The sequence below is a fragment of the Nothobranchius furzeri genome, chromosome 3 (assembly GCF_043380555.1).
Source record: "Nothobranchius furzeri strain GRZ-AD chromosome 3, NfurGRZ-RIMD1, whole genome shotgun sequence".
NCBI classification, from domain to species: Eukaryota; Metazoa; Chordata; class Actinopteri; order Cyprinodontiformes; family Nothobranchiidae; genus Nothobranchius; species Nothobranchius furzeri.
This window is the reverse complement of record NC_091743.1, coordinates 59,383,479-59,407,478: the sequence shown is the minus strand read 5'-3', so window position 1 is coordinate 59,407,478 and position 24,000 is coordinate 59,383,479. Positions and strand designations below refer to the sequence as shown.

The following is a 24,000-nucleotide window of genomic DNA, read 5'->3' as shown; positions in this document are numbered from 1 at the left end:
CCGTCTGGCCACCAACCACCTCTGAGCAACAGCTGCCACGGTGTTACAAACTATCTTTTCATTTTTAATGGTTATTCAGACCCTGTTGGTGTCACTGGGGAGTTTTGGAGACTGCTATATCATTATTATTACTAGACTGATTGTATTTCACACAATTTAGGAAATATTTTTTTATCTACATTTTACATTGTGGGTTTTATGTCCTTCTAATTTGTTAAAATGAACAGGGAGAAGTATCAGAGAGAATGTAATTTTTTTTTATTCTCCATTACACGATGACCCCCTCCCTCGTCCCATAGCACCCACAGGCAGCCCAATTCTTGCACAACAGGCTCCCTCCAAGCTGCAGTGTGAGTGGGACATGTGAACTCTGAGTCCAGACTACAAATGAATCATGGTGTTGGTATAGTGCCTAAAGTCAACCACTAGTCTCTATGGTCTTTTATAGTCAGCCCTGAATTCTTTATAAGGGAGGATTCTCTCCTCGTACAACAGATTTTCATCTGTGTGCAGTTGCTAACACTGCTGGACATGTCATCAGTCTTTCTTACACCTACAGTCAATGTGGAATCATTAGTTAGCCTCACAGATGTGCTGCACTGAAAAATCCCTCATGTATGCAAGAGAGATGACATGCAAATGCAGAAAGAAATGCGCAAACTGACACCTCTATTGTTTACAATCAAACCTCTGCTGACAACATCGACAGCAGGCCTTTTGTATCTCACTTTCTGTTGCTTAGAGTGGTTTCAGGAGTTATTTCCTGTTTGGGCATACCTTTCATAACCTCATTAAAAATACAATGTTATCGGAGCATGACTTGTAAAAGAAATGGATCGTAATGTTAAAATATGCTTTAAATTGACCCTGAGGTGGTGTTAGAACTGCTACTGTTGGGTTCAGACTGCAGCAGGTGGTGTGGAGCGGAAAATGAAGAAACATGTCAGAACAAGACTGATATGTTTAAGCTGCATGTTGTTTCTTTACTGGAGACTTCGGTTTGACTGTTCGGAGAAAGAACTAAACACACACACGTTTCTGCTGTTGTAAATTCACACACACACACACACACACACACACACACACACACACACACACACTCACTCACACACACTGTAGTCACATATTCATGCTTCCATTTAAATGCATTCAAGCACAAAAAGATGAAAAAACCGCAAAACAGATATGAACAGATTTGCTATAGAGTAGAATACAATACTAATTTTAAGCCAGTTTTTGTGCTCATAGATGTTCACATAGCAGCTTAGCAGAGCTAGCTACTTTAGGCTTACCCAGTATATTTCAATAATCTACAGAAAAATTAAATGATGTACTGCCATTTTTATTACTGCATGTACATTTCGACATAACTCCAGGAGACCAGGAGAATAATAATCGATAGCTTACCAAAAATGAACCTCTCCTGATTGCAGAAGATGTCAACTCACAACAGAGCGGCCCACCGGACTGAAGTTGCGAGGGGACTATTCAGGCCAAAGGGGGTGCATGGGTGGCCTTTCATTAACCCTGTTAGGGTCTTTTTAGCACATACTGACTCAAGAAAAGTATTTTAAAATAGGAAAAAGTTCCAATGTATCCCTTCAAAGACAGCACTTCACTGTGTAGAGAAGAGAATTTTGATTTTCTAAAATGATTTATGACATAATTATTTAACAAAATAAAAAAAACATAGTTTATTTTTATTTATGGTAAAATATAGTTAAATTGAATTTCTACAATTGTCATGTATAGTCTGGCCAATAACTAACACTGGCCTCAGGGATTGTTGAGTTAGAAACGTGACCAGTTTCATTTTTGACACCACTCTGCAGCCCTCTGCTGACCTAAAACCACACTTTGTGGAGCGGGTAGGTGCCCAAGGGTGGGCTCTTTACCAGCTTTATGGCTGTTAGCTGTATTGATAGTGGTTAGCATTTTCAGTTCACCAATCATCAATCGGAGTCTGGAACAAGCCCCCATAATTTGGGTCTGAAAATGAAGCCAATATGGAAGTGACAAAAATTGCAGTTCCACCCTCATCCACTGGGGGCTGGTGTCAGAAGCGAGCAGATCTTCATTGACTCCCATGTTAAAAATACCAATTTCACAGCAGAAATAAACATGTTTACAGCCTGGTACCAAAACATGTTTTAGGTTTAATAGATCTAGTTTACACTCATGACAACTCTGAGGGGTATTAATTTTTTGGTCACTCTTCTGTTTAAGTGTATTAAATGCCTAAAATTCTGTATAATTAATGAGCATCAGACCCACGTGACCACAGAGCTAGCTCCGGGGAAAGGCCTCAGTCTGAGCCTCGGCCTCGCCTGAAAACTGTTCCGCAGTTTTTAGTCTCTCAACTTAGACCATTAGTTGTAGCGTTTGTGCATTCTGTTTTGGATATTGTTTGTGCAATTGTTGGACAAAATGACTTGCTGTGATATTAATTGCACTAATAGAACGTCCAAGGAGTCTCCACTTCATTTTTTTACGTAAGTAAAGTTATATTTATGTATTTTAGATCACTGCTGCTCTTGCACTAGCTGAGCTATGATTTTAACATGTACTGTTTAACCATGAAATTTAAATGTAATAGGGTAAAAGCCAGTGCATTTAACTTAACGCTGCATTTTTGAAGATCGGTTGAAATATGACATGTTGGTGGAGCTGGGTTCCGACTATCGGTATGGTCCCCTCCCCTCAGCTGCAGCTTGGCACATTTCTGATTGCAGCGGCGCCTGTCTGCTGCGCGGGCTGCCAGCTTATGGAGCTCCTTGGATGGAAACCGATGTTTTCCACCCCGTTCTCCCCAGCTGCAGCTCGGCGCATCTCTGATTGCGGCGCCTGTCCACTACGCGGCTGCCGGCTTGTGGGTTTCTCGGGAGACCTCTGTGTTCCACCCGGGTTTACCCAGCCGTCAGCCCGGCGTATGTCTGACTCAAAAGCTCCGGTGTTGTGCACAGTTAACTCCGGTTGTAGCTAGGTAGCTACCTCCGTTAGCTTAGCTCCCACCTCTGCGTTAGCTTTGGGTTAGCTTGTAGCTACATCGCTTCAGTTCGACAGGTGTTGTCATTTGATCCCAGCCTTACAGCCCCACCCTCAGCTCCACCTCTTTTCCATTTTTTGGAATTGTCTGGGTTTGACGGAACCTGTGACACTGTCAAAATGGCGGTGGTAGCCACCACCCATTTTAGCACAAAAATGTATAACTGGAGCCTTTGGAAACAAATTGTCCAGTATATATGTCGATGGTCTGGAACTAAAAGTAAGAGAATAATGTATTTGGAGGCGAAGCAAAGAGCTAAAACCAGAGTGAACATTGGTGCAGCCTGCACTAGTTTGAAGGAACTACAGGAGGCAACAAAATCACAGACTGATGGTGTCCTGGCTTTGATGTTACTGGAATTTTAAGTAATAATGTTTTTGGTTGAACAGTGTGGAACTTTTAACTTCATGGTTTATTTAGTATCAGTAGGCTCATGTTAGTGTTAAGCCTGATTCATGCTTCTCCGTCTGCGTCAGTGCGGAGACACGCAACATACTTGCGAGCTTGCTGGAGAGCTCCGCAAGGACGGACGGAGTCAAGCTCTCTTCTCTAAACATCTGTCAGTTGAGACGGACAAGGCAAGCTTGTGATTGGTCAGAACGCCGCTGTCATCTACACCGCCGCCATTACGCCCTCAAAAACATAAAGAGAGCCGAGGATAACTAGCGGCAGACACAGAGCAGCTTGAAGAATACATCGCGAAAAAACTCTAAAATATGAACGTTTAACTTCCCTGTGATTGGAGGAGTGAAGATATGCAGCAAGTGTTTTATTTGTGGATGGAAATGACAGGGAACGTGGGCTTAGAGGTGGGTGAGTGTATGAAGAGGTGGAGGAGAATGAGAGACAAATTTGTTTGTGTTAAAAAGTCTTAAATACAAAAAAAACACAAAACACACTATCTTGGACCGATACATGACAGGATACCACAGAACAGCGCTACGCCCTCTGTTGTCCTGCTGGGGAATTGCTTTGCAACACTCCCCAGGAGACGGAGAAGTATGAGAGCGGAACGCTTCCGTCAATACGTACGTGTCTGTCCCTTGCGAAGCTGACGGAGAAGCATGAATCAGGCTATAGCTCGTTGTTAGCCTGCTAGCCACAGCAGGCTGCAGCAGGGTTGTCCACAACTGTTGTAATTCCACTTTCAACCAGAAGGCTGGAGGAGCAGGAAACTGCTCGGTGTTACTTCACCAGTTTGTCTGTTGTTTTTAACCTGTCATGTCAACACTCCCGATTTCTTCCTCCTTGGTTTAAATCGTATTTCAATTGGACTCACTTTTTTACTTTAGCAACCAAAAACCTTTATTTTTATTTTAGGCATCAAAAACAAATAATTTCTTTTTGAGTGAAAAGTTTTGAAATAGTTAATTTAACAATTTCTGCCTCGAGCTGCAATTCCCCCTTTTCTGGCTCTGCAAAATAAAAATAAAACATTTGGACCAGGAATGTTATAAATAATGTACAACTTGTGGGGAAAAGTCCTTTTCATGCCAGCATAGACATTTGTTATGAAACAGGTTGTACCTGCATAAACACATTCAAATTGACACCATAAAACAGGTGTTCTGACATCATACTTCCAAAGTGTAAATCGTAAAATTTCCAGATTAAATTGAAACATGGAAGAACACCTTCAGTCGATTTTAAGTCAATTTAAAACAAACAAAAAGCCAAAGTTGATATGCACTATAAATCCTAAAAGAGAGAACAGCCTAAAAAAGATGATTTCAGTAAGAGAATGATTGTTTCGCTATAGAGAGATTTGTTTATTTCTCACAACACAGGCATATAGTACACAACAGCAGTTCTGAGTGTAAACATGCTGAGATATGAGTTTTATCACCCTCATATCACTGACATATGGGATTCCAGTATCTCTTGAGCTTGTGTGTGTGTGTGTGTGTGTGTGTGTGTGTGTGTGTGTGTGTGTGTGTGTGCGTGCGTGCGTGCGTGTGTGTGTGTGTGTGTGTGTGTGTGTGTGTGTAGGTGTGTGTGTGTGTGTGTGTGCGTGCGTGCGTGCGTGCGTGCGTGCGTGTGTGTGTGTGTGTGTGTGTGTGTGTGTGTGTGTGTGTGTAGGTGTGTGTATGTGTGTGTGTGTGTGTGTGCGTGTGTGTGTGTGTGTGTGTGTGTGTGTGTGTATGTGTGTGTGTGTGTGTGTGTGCGTGCGTGCGTGCGTGCGTGCGTGCGTGTGTGTGTGTGTGTGTGTGTGTGTGTGTGTGTGTGTGTGTGTGTGTGTGTGTGTGTAGGTGTGTGTATGTGTGTGTGTGCGTGTGTGGTTGCATCAGGAGAGCTGTTGTCCATGGCAGTCGCACTTTTGTTTTCTCTCTTTCTCTCTTTTTTAATATTGCCATCCTGAACAGGCAGGTGCATGCGGTCACACAAACACACACCATTCATGCCTTCACTCACTTTTATCACTCGGTCTAGTGTGCAAGAAGCAGCTGTATGTAATCACTCTGGCTTGTAACAGCTGTCTCTGTGTTTTAAAAAGAATTCCATTTATCAAATGATAAAATCGGCTTTATGACAAGTGTTATGATTTGAGGTGTCCAAAAGCTAACATCAAATCTCTTCGCATCTCATGGAGAAGTAAATTCACTGCAGACAACAGTTTCAGCGTTCCACGTTCCTCCTTTTCTCTGTTTATCTTTTTTCCCCCTGTTGTTTAAAGAAAAATACACCAATCTGACAAGGGACACTGACACCTTTCATCACCAACCTTCCTCTTTATGCAACAACAGCATCAAGGCCAGATGCTACGAATAGGTACTGTAAACACTCCAGCTTTCCTCCTCCCTTCCTCCAACACAATAAAGGCATGCGAGTCTGTGGCTGCCATATGCCAAACTTGAGCTGACTGAATTAGTGTGGAGGGAAGAATGAGTAAAACTGATTTTTTTTTATTAAATCACTTGTGAACAAGTTTCTATAAGACAAACACTCTTTCTCTAATTTCATCTTTGTAAAACTGGCTAATTCCTAAAGAAATTGTGTAACTTTATCATTCTTTTGTTTGCTTTAGTTGGTGTTTAAGTGTGAGTCAGTAAGTGAGCTGTTCCTTAGATATGGCCTTTCTCTGTCAGAGATGAGCACCTCTCTCTCTCTCTCTCTCTCTCTCTCTCTCTCTCTCTCTCTCTCTCTCTCTCTCTCTCTCTCCTATTCTGCAAGCTGCAAACATGTCTGGACAGCTTTGTATCTCATCCCTCTCTGGATAAACACAGGCAGGAAATGAATGTGGTTTTACAATGATTCACTCCATACTGGAAGCATTTGTTGTCAAAGAAATCCATTCAGAGCAGCTTTGGCTTCACATGTTTACTATTTTCTCCTGCTTTGGTAGATATGTATCGTCTCATTTGGCTGTTTCCTCCTGCTGCAACTCACCTTACTGCAAATGCTTTTTTTTTTTTTGTCTCCAACTTGGGTTGTTGTATCTGTTTCCAGCATTAGCATTAGCAACTCCACCACACAGCAAAACTCCATCAGGCTTGTGTTATTTGTGAAGATAAAACATCAACGTTGCAGGACAAACAGAGGCAGTGGTACAGTCGTATTGCTGTTATCCAATCCGAGGCAAGATGTTGATATATCATATAATAAGACTGACATATTATTATTATTATTAGGAAATGTGTTGTCTGATGCTACTTGTACGTAATGAAACAGGTACATGTGAGACCCCCCCATCCCCCCCCTCCCACCCCCCAATGAAATTTCCGACATTCATTCCTACTAGGCTGCAAATGAGCCACATCTTTAAAGGTGATATACTTTTGCAAATAGTTATTTGGTCAATGTTTATGACACTCTTTCCTCTAAATCCCTCTTGCGTAAAGTAAGTTCAGCTGTTTCAGTTTTTACATTTTCAGTACCTTCCAGAATGAGCCGTTTCGTGGCTTTCTCACTCATAGCAAGTTTGTACTGATCACACCCACCCATCCTCTGCTCAGGCTGCTATAAGCTGAGAAGCTCTGATATCTGGGAGGGTTTTTTTAGAGCAGAGTCACTGCTCCACCAGTCTGGAGAGCTGAGAGGCGGATCTATGCAAATGTCCCCATTTGTGACATCACAAACTAGAACTTTTTGAAACAGCTTGTTTGAGGCACATAGTTTCTCAGACCAATGTTATTTCACATTTGGAGTTTTTATAGAGGCAGTAGAGACCTGCATAGCAGCACAAAAGGATGCAAAATGATTCCACTTTGTGTGAGGCATTTTTCTGAATTGTATTTTCTGTGAAAACCTGTCATTTTTAGTCCTTGTCTCCTTTTTCTTTGTCTTTCTCTCCTTACAATATTCCATTTTTTTCATGTCCCTTTTCTTGCTGCATTCTCTTTATTAGTAGAAAGTTGAAGTGCCTGAGGCCAAATCCTAAGCTATGAAGTACAGCTGGTTGTTGGTCAGAGTGATGAGTTTTACCTTTAGCTGAACCACACAGGTTGCTTTTTGCTCATGGGCATTCCTGCTCTGACGTGAGAACAACATGCACATATACCATGAGCCTGGCTTCCTGGTGGTAACAACTACCATCAAGCTTTAAAATGTTTTCTCATCATGTATGCAAAAAGACAGCAATGACTGATTGGTGTTGTTGTTTGTGAGGACCTGGGCTGAACATTGAAGCATTATGAGTTCATGGGTTTTTAATCTTCACAACATGACGACTTCCCACAGACGTTGTGTCTGTTTGAGATAAATCGCCCATGGAGTTTTGTCTGCTGGGGCTAAAATTGATGTTAAGGTTTACAAGTCATGAATGTTAGTGCATCAGCATCAAACAATAGCCGTTATGCCTTCAACAAACCAAAGATGTCAAATGAGTGTCTTTTATAAACAGTCCAAGAAGGCTCTGACTGACCCAAACAATGTCTTCTTGTCTTTCCATAAATCTATTTAGATTTAGAATCCAAATTTCCTGCCTCACTTTCTGCAGCATCGTCTGATGAACTGTTTTTGTTTTACATTGGTTTCACTCCCCACATTTACTTCCATGGCTGACATCGAGGATGTTTCCAGCCACAGCTGTTTTCCCTGGTACGGGGCAAGTAGACAGTGAGCAAGCCAATGGGTTTTTTTTTCTAGACAGAACTTTCATAACAGGTGGAGGCCTAAATGTAAAAATTTGATAGGAAAAATAAACTATTTCAGCTTTGGGAATACTGAAGCATATCTGAATTGGAACCCTCTCTCATTCAGTCCGTTTACATGCACATCTAAGTCCATCTCACTATCCTATCCTAAGTAAACACACTGAGGGATCCTATTGCTCATCTACACTGGTAATGATCATTTTTACAGTTTAACAATGCTTAACATCAATTTGAATGGAATGGAAAACATACAGTAAAATATAAGGATAGTTAGTACGTTTGTTAATGTAGGTAAATGTCACAGCAATGGTGATATTAAGACAGGAAGTCAAAGATTGTTGATTTAATTTCTAAATATTCAATTTAAAATGACAAAGAAACACAAAAGAACATTTCTGGCTTCAGTTTGTCATCAGACACACATGGACACTACCTTTCATCAGGACTGAAGAGCTCTGGGGACAGGTGAGCTCTACCTGGTGTCAGAATACGATCATGTTCTCAAAAGTCATTTAGAAAAGTTTACAGGTGTTTCAGTCAACCATTTCCTCTCTTCAGAAAATCAATCTGTGTTTTTATTTTATTCAGTTGGTAAGCCTGATTAATAATTTATCCGTGGAATGAGCAGCACAGCAGAATGTATAACAGTCAAATATCCCTGCAATACTATCCTGTTGACATTCACTCATATTTTGAGCTTCAAGTTCTTCCCCGTGTGTGACTGGCACCTGATTGGAACTTGTATATGCTAAAGAGGGACCATAACCACCTGATTGGTTGACCATCAACAACTCCTCTATGAGAAATGGGATCCACAGCTAAGCAAAACCAGACCCGACCAGCATCAGGAGATGCCAAACTGTTGTGGCTGCACATGCATGTTCTACAAGCTACTGAGGCCTCTGACAGTGTGAAAATTACCAACATGTTCTTTTATACTTTTATTTATTGTGTGAATATACAATTATCCACTCTACCAAGCAACTCAAACCAGAATGAACAGCAAATGATCACTTTGAGGTTGTTTCATTTCAAGTAGCGCTATGCTTTCTCAGAATAAACAAGGATGTCATCAATTGATATAGCTAAACAAGAAGTGGTAAAATGGTAAATGGCCTGTATTTGGTATAGCACATTCTAGAATCATGGAACCCCCCAAGGCACATTACAACACAATCAGTCATTCACCCATTCACACACACATTTACACACTGGTGGGGATGAGCTAAGATGTAGCTACAGCTGCCTTGGGATGCACTGACAGAGGCAAGGCTGCCGAGCATTGGCGCCACCGGTCCCTCCAACCACCACCAGCAGGCAAGGGGGGTTATGTATGCCCAAGGACACAACAACAGCAACAAACAGAGCAGGGCTTGAACCTGCAACCTTCTGATTATGGGGCGAGCACTTGACTCCTGTGCCACCATCACCCCATGACATGAAGAAGACGCAGCAGCACTCCAGAGGTGTGTGTGTTGCTTATGTGTCAAGTCCATTTTTTACACTTCTGGAACATGTCAAACTCCACAGTTTAGATCAGGGGTGTCGAACTCAAATTCACACTGGGCCGAAATGAAAATCTGGGACGAAGTTGTGGGCCAAACTTAATATATTTTGAAAAAGTGATGGCAAATTTGCACATTTTCCTTATAAACATATATGCAATTTTGAACCTTTTAATTTGGAAACAAACTTATTTTTGCATTAACACTGAATGTGGGATAACCAGTTACACACGAGCAAGTCGGTTTTAAGTAAAATGCATCAGTGGTATTCATTACTTGTGGTATAATCAGCATTTTTAAAATCTATTCAGGATTTATGTTTTCTTGTTATTTATTCATTTTTCTTTTTTATTCTCTTTTCTCCTGTAATAAGTGTCATCGCTGCTGTGACATCTAGCTTTCCCCACTGAGGAACAATAAAGGGATTTTCTATTCTATTCATCTATCTGCAGCCTTTCCACTTCCTGTTTTACTGTAGGTTAAATATTTTCTCACAGGCAAACAACAAAATAAAAATATCATTTTATCTTAAATGAAAGTGCAACATCTCACCTGTTAACTTTCATGTTTTGGAGCAGAAAAAGAGCATAAAACCAAATATTTAAAGCTCAGTTTGCTCCACTGGTTTACTGTGATGCTCACCTGTTCCAGCCAGACACCTGCATCATGGGGTTAAGGAGCTCTGAGCAGAGGAGACTCTTGTTGTCCTTTTGTTGTCTTGTTGTTCATCTTCATCATAATAATGACAACAGGTGCTCACATAGGTTTGTGCTGATGAACATGTCTGAGCAACTTGACCACGTTATTGTGTGTCGGGGAGGAAAAATAAAAACTACAGCAGCCACAGAGTCATGTTGATTTCAGCGTGTTGCTGCTCGCTGGAGTTATATCAGCTCTGTCTGGAAGTTAGTTGGAAAACTTTCTCTTTCAGTCGTGAACACATTACTGAGCGGTTAAAATCTCCATTTCTGGGCTTCAACGTCGGCAAATAGCTGAGTAAACTTGGCGCTGAGTGAGAGGAGTGTTTAGTTTGTCCGAAAGAGCGAGCTGCAGACACCGGCAGCAGACACTGGAAAAAACACAAAGGAGGGGGCGCTTCGGCTCCGCGCTACTGCTGCAAAGCATCATGAGAGTTGCAGTCTTTGCGGTAAAATTGGCTAGCAGGTCAGTTTTAATATATTTTTGATATTTATCTCACGGGTCACAAAAAAAATACTCCGTGGGCCTTGTGTCTGACACATGTGGTTTAGATCGAGCCAGACAGGAAGTTTAACACAAAAGAAGTGTAAAAAATAAAAAGAAAGTACATCATTACCTGTGAAACTTCCGTAGCCGAGTTAAACATAACAGAAAATAACCCACAGACATTTTTGGATGTGTGTAAACTACCAAAATCACATCTAGCAATTCTCCTACAATTTTGTGATCTAATTGAACCTGGTGCATGGAAAAGTTTCACTGCCAATTTGCATCTGAAACGCTCCTGGTGGGAAGAGAGCTCAGTGGTAAAACACATCTATGTTACACAACATGCACTTCTGGTGAAAAGGCTGGGTTTATGACTTTTCATTGTTTTTGTCTTGGTAAGGTCGGCAAAGGGTTAAATGTTTTTTTTTTTAATAATTAAAATAGACTGTTGAAATCACAGTCAAAGATGTAATCATGGCAAACTGTGTCCACACACACACACACACATCCCACACACACACCCCATCTACATCGTGGCTCTGGTAGACAAGCCGTCTCTCTCATCGGGGAAAATGGTGATAGACGGTTTCTCGTTCAACAGTTGGGTTGAACTGTATTGACTTTATCCTCTCTGTGTGCAGACTTAAATCACTGCATATGGGAATCGGACATATGTAGGCCATAGATGGCTAAAAACTCTGCAAGAGTAATACAAAGACCGATCGATAATCCCCGCTAAACCATAATCCCATTAACAGCAACAATGATGGGCAGCAAATGTTTCTCTTCAAGACTTGATTGTTTTCTTTCCTTTTGATCCTCGGAAAGCTCTCAAGAAGAAACTTCAGAGTGACCACATATGTGCTCTGTTTCATCCCACCCCTATACTCATGATTCTGTCTATGGTAAACCAGTAAACAGCCTGTGAGGGAAGTATGGTATATTTTGTGTTTACAGCCCTGTTTGTTGCCCAAACAGCTTGTTCTAATTACTATACTCAAACCTAGGTGAGCAAGACTCGCTATTGCACTGGTTTGGATGGGGGGGGGGGGCACCACATGCTTTTCATTAGATAAGACGAGCAGCAGCAGCTATCCTGTGTAATTTCTGTTTTTGCGTCAGGATAAATAAGGGAGAAATCATAGTTTTGGACTCTATTTGTGGCTAATCCTCTTTTCAGACGGCTGAAAGGATGTAACAAATCTCGAGCAAACGCAGTCTTTATTCGGGGTTTTTAATTTGTAGCTGAGGCCATTTAAAGAGGCACATGTTCCCTCAGAAACTAAGACATCTGTTGTCTGTGAGAAGGGAGCATCGGGGAGGAGGAGATCAGGGATGGAGGCGTCTCTACAGTCCCGTCCATACCAGCAGTGGCTGCGATGCTAAGTAATTGGTAAGAGGCCTGTGCGTGAGGAAGTGAAAGAGTGGCGTCTGGGTGGCAAGCCAGAAAGGAAGGAAGACAGGCCACTTCATTCCCACAGGATGGAGGGGGGGGAAGAGAAAAGAGCAACGAAAATGCACAGAAGAACGGGAGTAATGGCCAATACCCCCCCCCCCCCCTCCTTCCTTCTGTTCTCTCTGTATCCCTTCCAGACCCAGACTCCAGACTAGCTTCATCCTTGTAATTTCGATTAATTTCTTCCACATTTTCCTCAGGGATTAGGCTGCAACTCCCCACCCCCTCCCACTCAAATACACACACACACACACACATACACACACGCTCAGTTCATCCCCCACCACAGATTTTTATTATTCTCCCTGTTTCCCTTTACATCAACCACCAACAATCAGAAAATGATAGTTTTTAATGACCAAACATCAGTAATTACTCCCGGTGATTAGAACATGACTGTGTAACTTTCAGTTTTACTGAAGATCTGCTGCTGACATCACAGCCCTCTCAGCAGTTATTTAAAACTGCCTCCAGACATATAAGCATTGTTTTGAGCAGGCAGCAACTTTTGACCAAAGTGGTTTGTTATGGAGCAATGGTATTACATTCCCATTCGGGATAAAACCTTTTTCCATTGATGAGTCCATCTTAACCCCTTAAGACCTAGGGTTCCCCAGGTGGGGGACCCTGTGATGTTAGTTCCTTAACAGGCCCAAAACAACCCTCACACTACAGAAGAAATAGTAATAATTAGCATCAAATTAATCAGCAAACCCAGCACTCCAAAGCTATCTAAACTATTTTTACCATTAAATACCATATTTACCATTTTTCGAAGAATAGTCTTCAAAATAGGCCTAGGGCTCAATAATAGAAGCTGGGAAGAACCATAGAATCGGACACAGAGTGTGAAATTGCTATTTGCATACCACAACTGTCTTTTCACAATGAACACATTGTTTGGGAGATGGATTACGTCCCCCACACACGATCAAATTTACACAATTCTCTGACTGGTGTTGATCCCACACCATGGAAATACCCAGTGACGATACTTACTGTAAGTCGTGTGTGTGTGCTAGGTGCCAGTCAAATGCACTGGAAGTGGACATTAAAGTTCCTCGAGACGAGGAGTTGCTAAGGGAAGAGAGACATAGATATGTGGGCAATGAGTCACGTCATCAACTGAATTTTTCTTTGTTTTCAACCGTGTTACCACCACATGTTGGTGTGGAAAAGCCTCATTAAAGCTACTTTGGTGCTCTTCAGTAGAAAATCTCATTTATTGGTTTGGTTTTCTCGTTTATATGAACTGTGCAACAAGTTTGGACATTTTACTGCTTGCAACCTTTTCTGTCACTTTTCAGAAAGCACCAAGTAAGTTCTGATTTCAGAAGTTGTTAACACTTCATAATGAGGGTTTGTACAGCTCACATGCTGTTTTTGAATTCACCATAGAAATAAAGTGGTACATAATCCATTATTTTTTCTTTCTTTTCTTACACAGTTTAGTAAAGTCTATTTGTTTACCTTAAATGTTTCAGCTAGTAGCTCTAGCCATCCTCAGAGATTGCCGGTGATGATGGTGGCACTTCCTTTTATCAGCGGCGTCACTTACTTTTATAAGGCGGATAAAAGGAAGTGACGCCACCATCACTCTAGGAGGATGGCTACAGCTACTAGCTGAAACATGTAAAGTAAACAAATAACTTTTACAAAACTGTGTAAGAAAAGAACAAAAAACTAAAGATTATGGACAAAAACACAGTACGAATGCAGAAAAGAATAAAGTGGTACAATAAGGTTTCTATACACTTTTAAAGGGGACATATTAAGATTTTTTGATTAAGGTATAATAGTTCTAGTTGAACTAAACATGTTTATGAAGTTCTTTGCATTAAATCCCTCTCAGAAAAAGTGATTTCAACGGTTTAATTTTTTTATTGTTTTTAATTTTCCTGACTTTTCGGGCTTTAAATCAGTTCTATTCAAATTCAAAAATGTTTTCTGAATCCCAGAGAGACATCAAGTGCTTTTGTTACTCATTGTTCAATCAGTAATCAAAACAGTAATTAATTGTAACAATAATGATCTCATATTAGTTTTTCAAAGAGTGGTTAAAGATGCTGATGGCTGTGGACAGGAAGGATCTTCTGTAGTAGTCTGTGATTTAGTAGGCTGGAAGAAGCTTCCATCTGAAGATGTTCTGTTGTTTCATGATGGTGTTGTGAAGAGGACACTCAGAGTTGTCCATAAGGTTTTTGATTTTATGAAGAATCCTTTGCACCATCATCTCCAGAGGTTTTACGGTGGTCTCCAGAACAGAACCAGTTTTTTTTATCAGGTTTCAAACATTTGAAGGACCTGAGCTTCCTCAAGAAGTACATTTAGATGGCTTCACTGTTGTACCACCAGTCTAGCCTGTTGTCCATGTGGACATTGAGGTATTCATCAACCACCTCTACATCATCTCCCATGATGCAGATTATCGTTTATTTTTTTTTAAGGAAATTTACAATCATCTTCTGTGTTTTGTCCACATTTAAGATTAGGTGACTGTTCCCACACAATGGCACAAATGATCCACCTGCTCTCTGAACTCAGTTTTTTATTTTTTTATTTATTTGTTTTTTTACCATTTCTGATCAACCCCACGACTGCAGAGTGAAGAAAATGAGACACAATTTGCAAACTCTCCCTTTTGTGATGTCACAAAAGGGAGAGTTTTTGAAACACCTTGTTCTAGTCACACAATTCACACAATAAAACACTTCATTCCTACAACTAAACCCTGACAGAAAACGGATGGACATGCGTTTTCAAGTTTGAAGCATTTTTAAAAGGAGTAGAGACCCAAAATGCACCAAAATGAAGCAAAAGGTTGCAAAATAATTACCTTTTTAAAAGCTGCTTATTTTCTTGTAAAAAGGAAAACAATGAAACTGCTGAGGGATGTTTATTTGTTTACCTTAATTATATTCAGATTAAAGCCTCAAATGTGTTAAAAACATCTATGACAACACAACAAAAGGACTTATTGGCTGCACTTTGGTTACAAAATGTGTTAAATATTAATTTGTTTTATTGGTTTGAGCCAGTACAATTGCTGTGATCTTTTTATTTACCCTGTTTATTTCATACCTCTTCATCGCTTGGTATGTTATAGGTATGTTCAAATAAAAACCATTTTCCCCCATTTTATAATGATCTGTCTTTGCAGAACATGGAGCAGCCTACATTTGACTTGTGATTTACTCGTGAGAATCTATCGCCGTCATCTGTCTGACTTGTCGTTTATGGTACGGGATGTTAGGACCATGGTTTAACTCATAAAGTGGTTTTGGTGGTTGGGAACTGCAAGCAAGCGATTAGTCTGACTGCAAATGAGCCTTAATGTACAACAGATTTCAAAGACATTGGTTGAAGGGAAGTGGTTGGATGAATGAAAGAGGGTGAAAGTTACGAGTTAAGTGTCTGGGAACATTTTGGACAACTTTACATCAATTTAACCACAAAAAAGTTCAACGTTTGTATATTTTTGATAAAACTCATCTATAAAAAAGGAAATCACTATTTTCTGAAATCATTTGTCCCCGTTTTTTCAATGGATCTTTGTCATGTGACTTGCCATGACCTACATTAAAAGGTCGTGCAGTCAGAGCTAGCTTGAACCACGACCACAGTTCAGTGAATCAGAAGTTGACAAGTCGCCCTGGGCGTCCTAATGAGATGTAAAGATTACATTAGCATGTCAAACATAATATCTAATTAAACCCGTTTCTGGGATCTACTCTTTAAATGAAAGAGGAGGATGTGAGAGGTACAGAATGAGAATGACGAGTCCACGCTTGTCTCCTTTTCCCAGCTACATTAGGTGTGTCATAAGTGAATTACTCACTCTGCCCCACTGTTAGGAGGGAGGGTTTTTTTGACCTGCCACCATGTTGCTAAAGTTTAGGGAAACACATGAGAAGTAGGCAGGTACACTACGGGCTGATTTTGGTGGATTATCCTCCTGAGATCTTCTTTGAACCAGCCCTGGCTTTGCCGAGTCACTCAAAAGAAGATCGCTTCTGCTTACAAAAGACTTGGGTCGGCCAAAACAAAAACGGTGATGGGACCGAGTGACAACATGCATTTAAAGAAAAAAAAAGGAACTGAATGAACAACCTTCAGTCAAATCCTCTTTCACAGGGAAGCGTTGCTTCAACCGTGCTCGGCCGGTCATCAAAGGCACTCTAACAACCTTCACTTATTCCTCCTCTGCTCTCCCACCATCGCTCACACCCCCCACTAATTATCTGCTCTTTCAGACCCATGCATACAACATAACAAGAATAACTGAAGGCAGTTAAAGTCAACCGCTGTGAGCCACTGGGTTCAGGTTGACAGTTCTGGTTAGACAGGTTCTGGAGGGGAGAGGCTCATACTTGTTTTACTGCGAGGCATCTGCTGCAACTGCTGCTGCTGCCTCGTTACCCTGTAGCAAAGTTTTAGGGAAATGCTGGTTTAGCCTACTGGCCTACAAATGTGTATAAATAGAACAAATAAGATATAAATCACTGGATAAACGTGATGCGGTGGCGTCTGGCTCGAAAGCACTAAAGTCACAAACACTGAAGCACAGAAACATACAAGCCACATGAATCAACAAGGACTGGCTGGGCGAGTGATGATTAAGCAACCTTGCACCACATTCAACTCGCTTCTAGTTTCCCTTCACTTATTTGTCCTGTAGACATTAAAGAGCCTCCAAAGGCGTCAAGAAATTGCATAGAAACCACAACAGCAGGAGGAAAGTGCGTTCCTCATCGTGTGAAATTCATAAAAACATTTCAGTAATAGACAATGTAGTTTGGTGAAAGCTGAGTAATACTTGAGGGCTTTTAATACACTCAACATCGAGCATTTGCAACCTTTTTATTTTTGTAAAAGCAACATTTGTGGCTGAAATGTCGTCAGAACACCTCAAGCTTCTTCAGTAAGTCATGCTAATAGAAACCAAAGTTTACTACCTGGCTTACTGATAAAAAAAACAAGAGCTTGAAAGGCTTTAAATCACAGCTTATGCAACATTACATCATCTCCATTTTCAGAGAATCTGCAAAAAAACTTTGCCATTGTAATTTGATTTTATGAAGGTAAATTGCATATTTGAGACATTTAATCCCAGGCTGAAATGGAAGCATGTCTACTCCCAAAAAAGAAAGCAAAGCAAATTTTTCTAAATGGAAAAGTCTCCGAAGAAATCTCTGTGGCATGCGTGCAAACTGTTCCTAAGTTCAGACTCAAACAAGCCATTTGCCATTTCTTTGCAGCACATCTCTGTTGCTCACATGATGTCCTTTTGAGGTCTTCACCGAGCCACACAGCCTATTTGTGAAGCTAAGTGAGAGCAAATAATGATGACTACTGTTACCATTAGTTTAGTAGGGGATTTTCTTTGCTGTTTATTATTACGGGATTCTTTCAACACATGACTTAACCATTTTCTGTGAAACAGGCTTGAAAAAAGGAAGCTACAGATAAAACTGTGTGTTTGTATAGCCTAGGCAACATCACACACACACACACACACACACACACACACACACACACACACACACGCGCGCACACTGGATCAGGCTTGAGGCTCTCATTTTATTCAGTTTTCCTAGAACGTTAAAACAAATTGTTTCTTTTCGATTTTCCAAAAAGAAAGGGAAATCATGCCCACTTCCTAGCTTCTACTTGATAAAAAACTAACCCTTTTATAAAAGTTTAAACACACGTCCTGATAAGAAGTAAAACCATACACCAGAATGTCACTATTATTTACACAAGCCTGTTAAATTACCACATAAATAAAATAATCTATATTTACATTCCGGGACAACACAATGAATAAAGTTCTGTTTGGATGTTTTGGATTTAATGTCTAATTAAAGACACTTTAAAAAAAAAGTAGCAATATGTACAAGTACACACATTCACACAACACACGTATACTTTGTATCAGGATTAAAGCACGTTGGAAGGTCGACGTTCGCTTGGAGGTTTTAAATACTAAAATCGGTGGGTGTGTTGACCATAAAGAAGGTGGTGTACTCACTGCCATGTGGAGTAACATGTAACCCGTGTGAACACTGAAGGGGCTTCTATTGCAGCAACTTGAAAGTCCCTGGTTTCTGAGGGGCCGCTGAGCAAAAAGTCGCCGTCCAACATGAGACTCAAATCATTTCCCATAAACAAAGCACAATAACACTGGAGTCATTTTGAAGCGGCTGTACAAAAGCACAAAAAAACAAAAACACAGTGGATTGTCTTTTTTTTCATACACACAGATTTTTGTTTCCTTTTGCAGGTCCATTGAGACACAGGAAATCAGTGGATTTGCATCCAGACAGAGGAGGAGGGGGAATGCTGAGAGGAATTCACAGCCATGGCAAGTCATCTTGAAATGATGTCCTCTAGGAATAATGGAGGGAAAAAAATCAGAGAATGCACTTTGTTTTTTCCTCATCTTTCCAAAAAAAGCAGAAGTGTTCTGGTTGCAGCATCAGTTCATAGGCAATTTATAAAACTGCATAGTAGTACGCTTGTGCATGTGTGTTAAGCTTTTAAGGAGCAGTCGCCCACGGACTGCCAACGCTTACTGATCTGCAGACAAGTCCACAAGCTCTTAGAAATATAAGTTTACAGTGCGAGCACACATACACACCCACATACAAATTAATCTCTCCAAAAGACAATAACAAATATCTATTTTAAAAAGTCCAAAAAAAAAGGGGCAGAGAGGGCAAAGGGGTTTAAGGGATTCTAAAATTTATGAGGTTTCTGTCTTTTGAGTTCTCATTTCCTGTGCTTTTCCATTTTGTCGGTAGACTTGCTCCCACTCTCTGAGGATCCCTGGCTGTCGCTGCCAGAGCTCAGGTACATCTTGTCCACTTGTTTGAGGGCCTCATTCAGGTAGTTCTGGAGCGAGGTCATGGCAGCGCAGATGGCCGGAGAGCCAAAGCCGTGTGTGATGAGGCTGAAATGAGTCAGGCAGCCCTGGATTCCTTGCTCCAAAATGGGTGCAGGCCTGGAGTTTCCCAAAGGCGATCGGTCCTGTGTGAGCAGATCAGTGAACTCCTTACAGATTTGCCTGGAAGTAGAAAAACAAAAGGAGAATAAATGCGGTTTACTGTAGCAGAGAGCAAATTCAGTGCACAGCACCAAAGGTAGCCAGGTCAGCTACAATGTAAGAAAGGAAATATTGAATTTATTTAACCAACTTATGTCAACTGGTTTGACTAAACTTAGTTGCCTTTTATGTTGTGCTTGAGAGAAAAAAGCTCAGATGCATCTGTTTCAGCACAGAGAAATAGGCCAGAGGAGAAAGGAGCTTCAGAAGACAGAATTTGGAGTATTTCCTGAAATTTGGACATCTTGCCTTGGACTGTCCAATGACAACAAAAATCATTGATGTTTTATATTCACAAATAACACAAGCCTGGAGGAGTTCTGCTGTGTGGTGGAGTTGCTAATGCTAACGGTTAGCTTCTACTAGTCGAGATGTTCTCTGATGTTTTCTGGACACTGATCCAACAACAGCCTTCCCCATGACGAGCCAATAGGGGTGAGACCAAGTGACAGCTTGACGTAGATCTGTCATGTTTTTTTCAAATCCTAGAGTTTCACCATCTACAGGATTTTCCATCAGAAGCTAATGCAGGAGATAGGTGTAGGACATAATGTTCACATTCAGCCTGTATACTAAGAGTGATCAGTTTCAAAAAGTAAAATAATGGTTTCTCAGTGAAGGACCTCTTTAAGCTAGACAAACCATAGCAGTAGCAAAAGCTTTTGCTCTGCAGGTTGGTCCATCCACGCTCTACTTTAGCCTCAGCAGGACTACCATTGGTTTGAACACTTTAGGCCAATCACAGCAATCTATGTTTGTTTTAGAGACGTTGGGTGGACTTAGCGCCAGAGCTGCAACAGAGAAATACTACAACAAAGCTTTTGCTTTGGCATCAACTTTGGATTATTTGGATTTGGTCTTTTCTTGGAGACATTAGCAGATTATTTCAACAAAGAATGTATTTGCTTTGTCCTCTTCGCTGGTGAGTTGCCAATGCTAATGGTTGACTTTTCACATTGACTGATTTTTTTTTCTCTATGAAAATTTCACATTGTTCATTGTTCTGATTGGTCCAGTCTGTGCCCCAGACAAGCTGGTTCTTGGTCAGCTTGCTTCTCTCACCGAACCGTCTGTCAGGAATCTTGGTGTGACCTTTGACCCAACTCACCCTGGATTCTTATGTCAATTATCTTGTTCGCTCGTCCTTCTTCCATATCAGGAACATTGCTAAGCTTAGCTTTTTTATTTTTTCCTAATTTTTTAAAACAGTTTAGGCATTTTTGTTCTTGTGAAGCTCCTTGTGATTTTTATTTTGAGAGGTGATTTATAAAAGATCATTTTCTTTCTTTCTTTCTTTCTGTCTTGTGCAGACAGTTTAAAAGATAGCTGCAGATTCCGCTCCACGAGTAAAGCTCCATTCATGTGTCGTACATATTTACATATAAAGGAGCTTGCCAGGCTACATACTAGGTTTAGCGCAAGGATAACCATTCCTGGTCCTGGGGGGTCTGCTGTCCAGCATGTTTTAGTGGTTTCACTGCTTACACACCAGGCTTTAGTCAGTGGGTGATTAACACTCTTTTGTAGAGCTTTATAAGCTGCTTAACAGCTACTTCATCCATTGAATCAGGTGAGTTAGAGCAATGAAATGACTAAAACTTGCTGGACATCACCTCTCCAGGACCAGGACTGGTTTTCCCTGGTTTAATGGAACCAGCTGACATAATTTAGGTAAATCCAACATTTTATTTCCTACAGTGTAGATGCTGCATTGAGCATTTTGAAAAAAAAAATAGAAGCAATAACTTGCCCCTCCCTAGAACTGTAAGTGTGGAAACCATGCCAATAAGGCAGAAAGAAACTTACTTTGCAGCCAGGAGCATGTTCTTGCGAGTGTTAACCTCGTTGCGCTCCACATGCGGCCTGCCCAGGTATTCAGCTATTGCCTTTGCAGGGAACTCTGTCTCACACACATAACCAAAGTCTCTTGCTAAATGAACAGCTTCACCTGGGACAAATGGAATAAAGCAGATGTTTGAGAAAACCACAGAATCCAAGACATCCTTGGTCTCCAAAAATCTACAGTAAGAAAAAAAAAAGAAAATGTGTTAAATGCCCAAGTAGAATGCATTAGTTATGAGAACATCCTCTTAATATTGCTAACATTAAAATACGAGCAGAAAGTAGTGTTTCCTGCACGGAATTTGAAGTTACCAAGGTAACAGCAGCAGCATCTTTTCTCTGAGATTAGAAATTGTTTATTCTTTACTGGTGTTTCTTCTGCTACAATCTTTCACACTAATTCTACAGATCAGTATTTTTAGAGTGACCAAATAGCAATCAGAGATCAAGATCATTATCTTAGAATTTCCATTTTAGGCCACAAGCAACAAGTCACTATATCTGAAGCTGCAAAACTAAAAGAATAATCATAAATCTTTGTAGCCAGAGGGGAAAATATAGTTAGATGAGTTTATTTCCAGTACAATGTTGGTATAAATTGCACGGTCATCACAAATTTATGTGGATAAATGCTAACCCAGAGCGCCTGAGGGGACCTGCAGCTCCACTTATTGATAGACATGAACATCACAACAGGATGCTGCTATTCAGAAGCTTTAAGGCCAGCTGGTGCTCCTGGCAAGATGAATGCAAAACAAGGCTTAATTCAGCTTTAAAGGTCTGCAAATAAAATAGGCCTCTGGTTATTCTTCTCCACAGAATCATTAGCCCATTTATTTAAAAAAACGAAAAAGAAAAAAGATGGGGACGGTGCATGAGAGGGGAAAATCTACCAAAGCCAGAGGAGGGGAGGTGGGATGAAGGTGATACTGTGATGTTGATAAAAATTAGAATAAGTCACATCGTCTTTTTACCTACGGCTCAAAGCAAAACGTAAATATGGATGACTAAAACTGGGTCTGCAGGACAGAGGTTATTTCAAAGGACAACTAGACAACTAATGCCGTTAGTATTATCAAAAGCAAAACCAATCTCCTCGCTGTTCGTTCGCCTTTTAAACACCTTAACCCAACAGCTGAATCGTCTCCCAGCCGTCCTTAGTGTCTATGAGTGATTCATCACTAAATCAAAGAAATCAGCTGTGTTCATGATTTAAAACACGCAGGAAACGTGCTGAAAGTCCCAACACAGCAGCCCACCAGTCGGAAGTTGCAAGTGCGACAGGGGGCTATAGGGGCTGAGTGGCTTTTCATTACCCCGTAAAGGGTCATTTTAGTGCACACTGCCTCAAGAAAATGATTTCAAAATATGAAAAAGTTACACTGTATGGCTTTAAAGTGAAGCTAAAACGGTCATGTTTCAGTGGTTGATCATTTCATAAACAGCTCTTAAAAACATTTTTACGCATAAATATTATGTTACATTATATATTATTATTTGCTTATAATATAATAGAAGACAGATGTGTCAGAAAGTCATCTGGCTATTTTCTTACCAAAACATAACAGTCACAATAAAAGGTATCATATGCACAGCTGCTGCCAAGTGCAGGAGCTTCTGAAAAAAGTAACGTTGACGACTGTCATTTAGAAACTATTTTACGACTGCACCGCACATAAAACACACATTATGCTGATGACAATGACAGTTCCACATTCTCACACATTCCAGCCACTGCAGAAGGCAGTTACACTTAAGAGAGTGCTACTGAGTGAAACATCATACCTTCTACTAGTGAGGTAAGTAGAGTGACGTTGGCTGCCTTCCTCCTTCCCGCAGGCAGGTTAAGACCAATTTTATCTAGCTTTTCTCTCAAAGAACGGCCTCCATTTTTTGACTTGGCCCTGTGGAACGACAAGAAAAATATTTAAAAACAGACTGAGTTCAAGAAAATCTGAAAAAGTCAAACTCAAAAAACAATATGTTGAAATAAGTTATGTTAGCGGGTTCCACTAAACCTATAATCTTAAAGGTGCTTTAGCAAATCTACAGATCAAGCTAGGTTTTGAACGTAAAAACGTTCTCAGAACACTCTCCCCTCGCCTTGGGCATCTTTCCTGAGACGCTTCTGCCGGAACCAGAAAACCCAGGGCTGTCAACTCTCACACATCGAGCGTGAGACACGCATTTAACCCAGGTCGCATGCTCTCACGCCACACCTCCAATATCTCACAAAGAAGAATCAATCCCCACCCACCCCCCTCTGATGGTACGCTCACGGAGGCAAAACGGTCCATGCGCACACCCTCGCTATCTCGTATTGAAAAGTTCAAAAGTTGGCAGCCCTGAAAACTGCATTTCAAGAGGAAGCTAGATAGCGCTAAACACCAGTTGCTGTTTTCTAGGTCCAAATGTCTTGTGTTGTCCGTGACTTCAAATTGTGTTTCTCCTTCTCTGATGTTATTGAGCAGAGAACCTCTGACACCAGTGGTGTTCTATTGCTAAATGCGTGTGTAATGAATGGAGGACCCAGGGAAGTGCGGTGGTTTGGTGAGACCGACAACGGGATGGTCCAATACTTTGGTCCAAAATGTGTTTCCGGTGGAGGTTTTTAGACAAATGGGAGAGAACCACTTCATTATTATTTTGTTTTAATCTCCACAATATATTTATTACTCTACAATGTTAAAAGGTTGTTAAGAGGCATGAAAAAAAAAGTTTTAAGCTAATTTGTTTTCCAAATTTGCCATTGTAGCTTTAAATGC

At 40.8% G+C, this 24,000-nt stretch overlaps 1 protein-coding gene across 5 annotated transcripts in view; it reads right to left on the bottom strand.

Annotated features, from left to right (window-relative positions):
* Positions 1-14,818: 14,818 nt before the first annotated feature.
* Positions 14,819-24,000, bottom strand: part of tfap2c (transcription factor AP-2 gamma (activating enhancer binding protein 2 gamma)) — an 18,080-nt gene continuing 8,898 nt past the window's right edge. For all 5 annotated transcript variants that reach the window (XM_054751941.2, XM_054751942.2, XM_054751939.2 and 2 more), the window contains 3 exons: positions 23,021-23,139; positions 21,200-21,341; positions 14,819-19,354 (listed from right to left, as the gene is read on the bottom strand). In XM_054751941.2, coding sequence (XP_054607916.2) covers positions 19,060-19,354; positions 21,200-21,341; positions 23,021-23,139 — 556 coding nt within the window. In that variant the 3' untranslated portion in view covers positions 14,819-19,059. The remainder of the gene's footprint in view (positions 19,355-21,199; positions 21,342-23,020; positions 23,140-24,000) is intronic.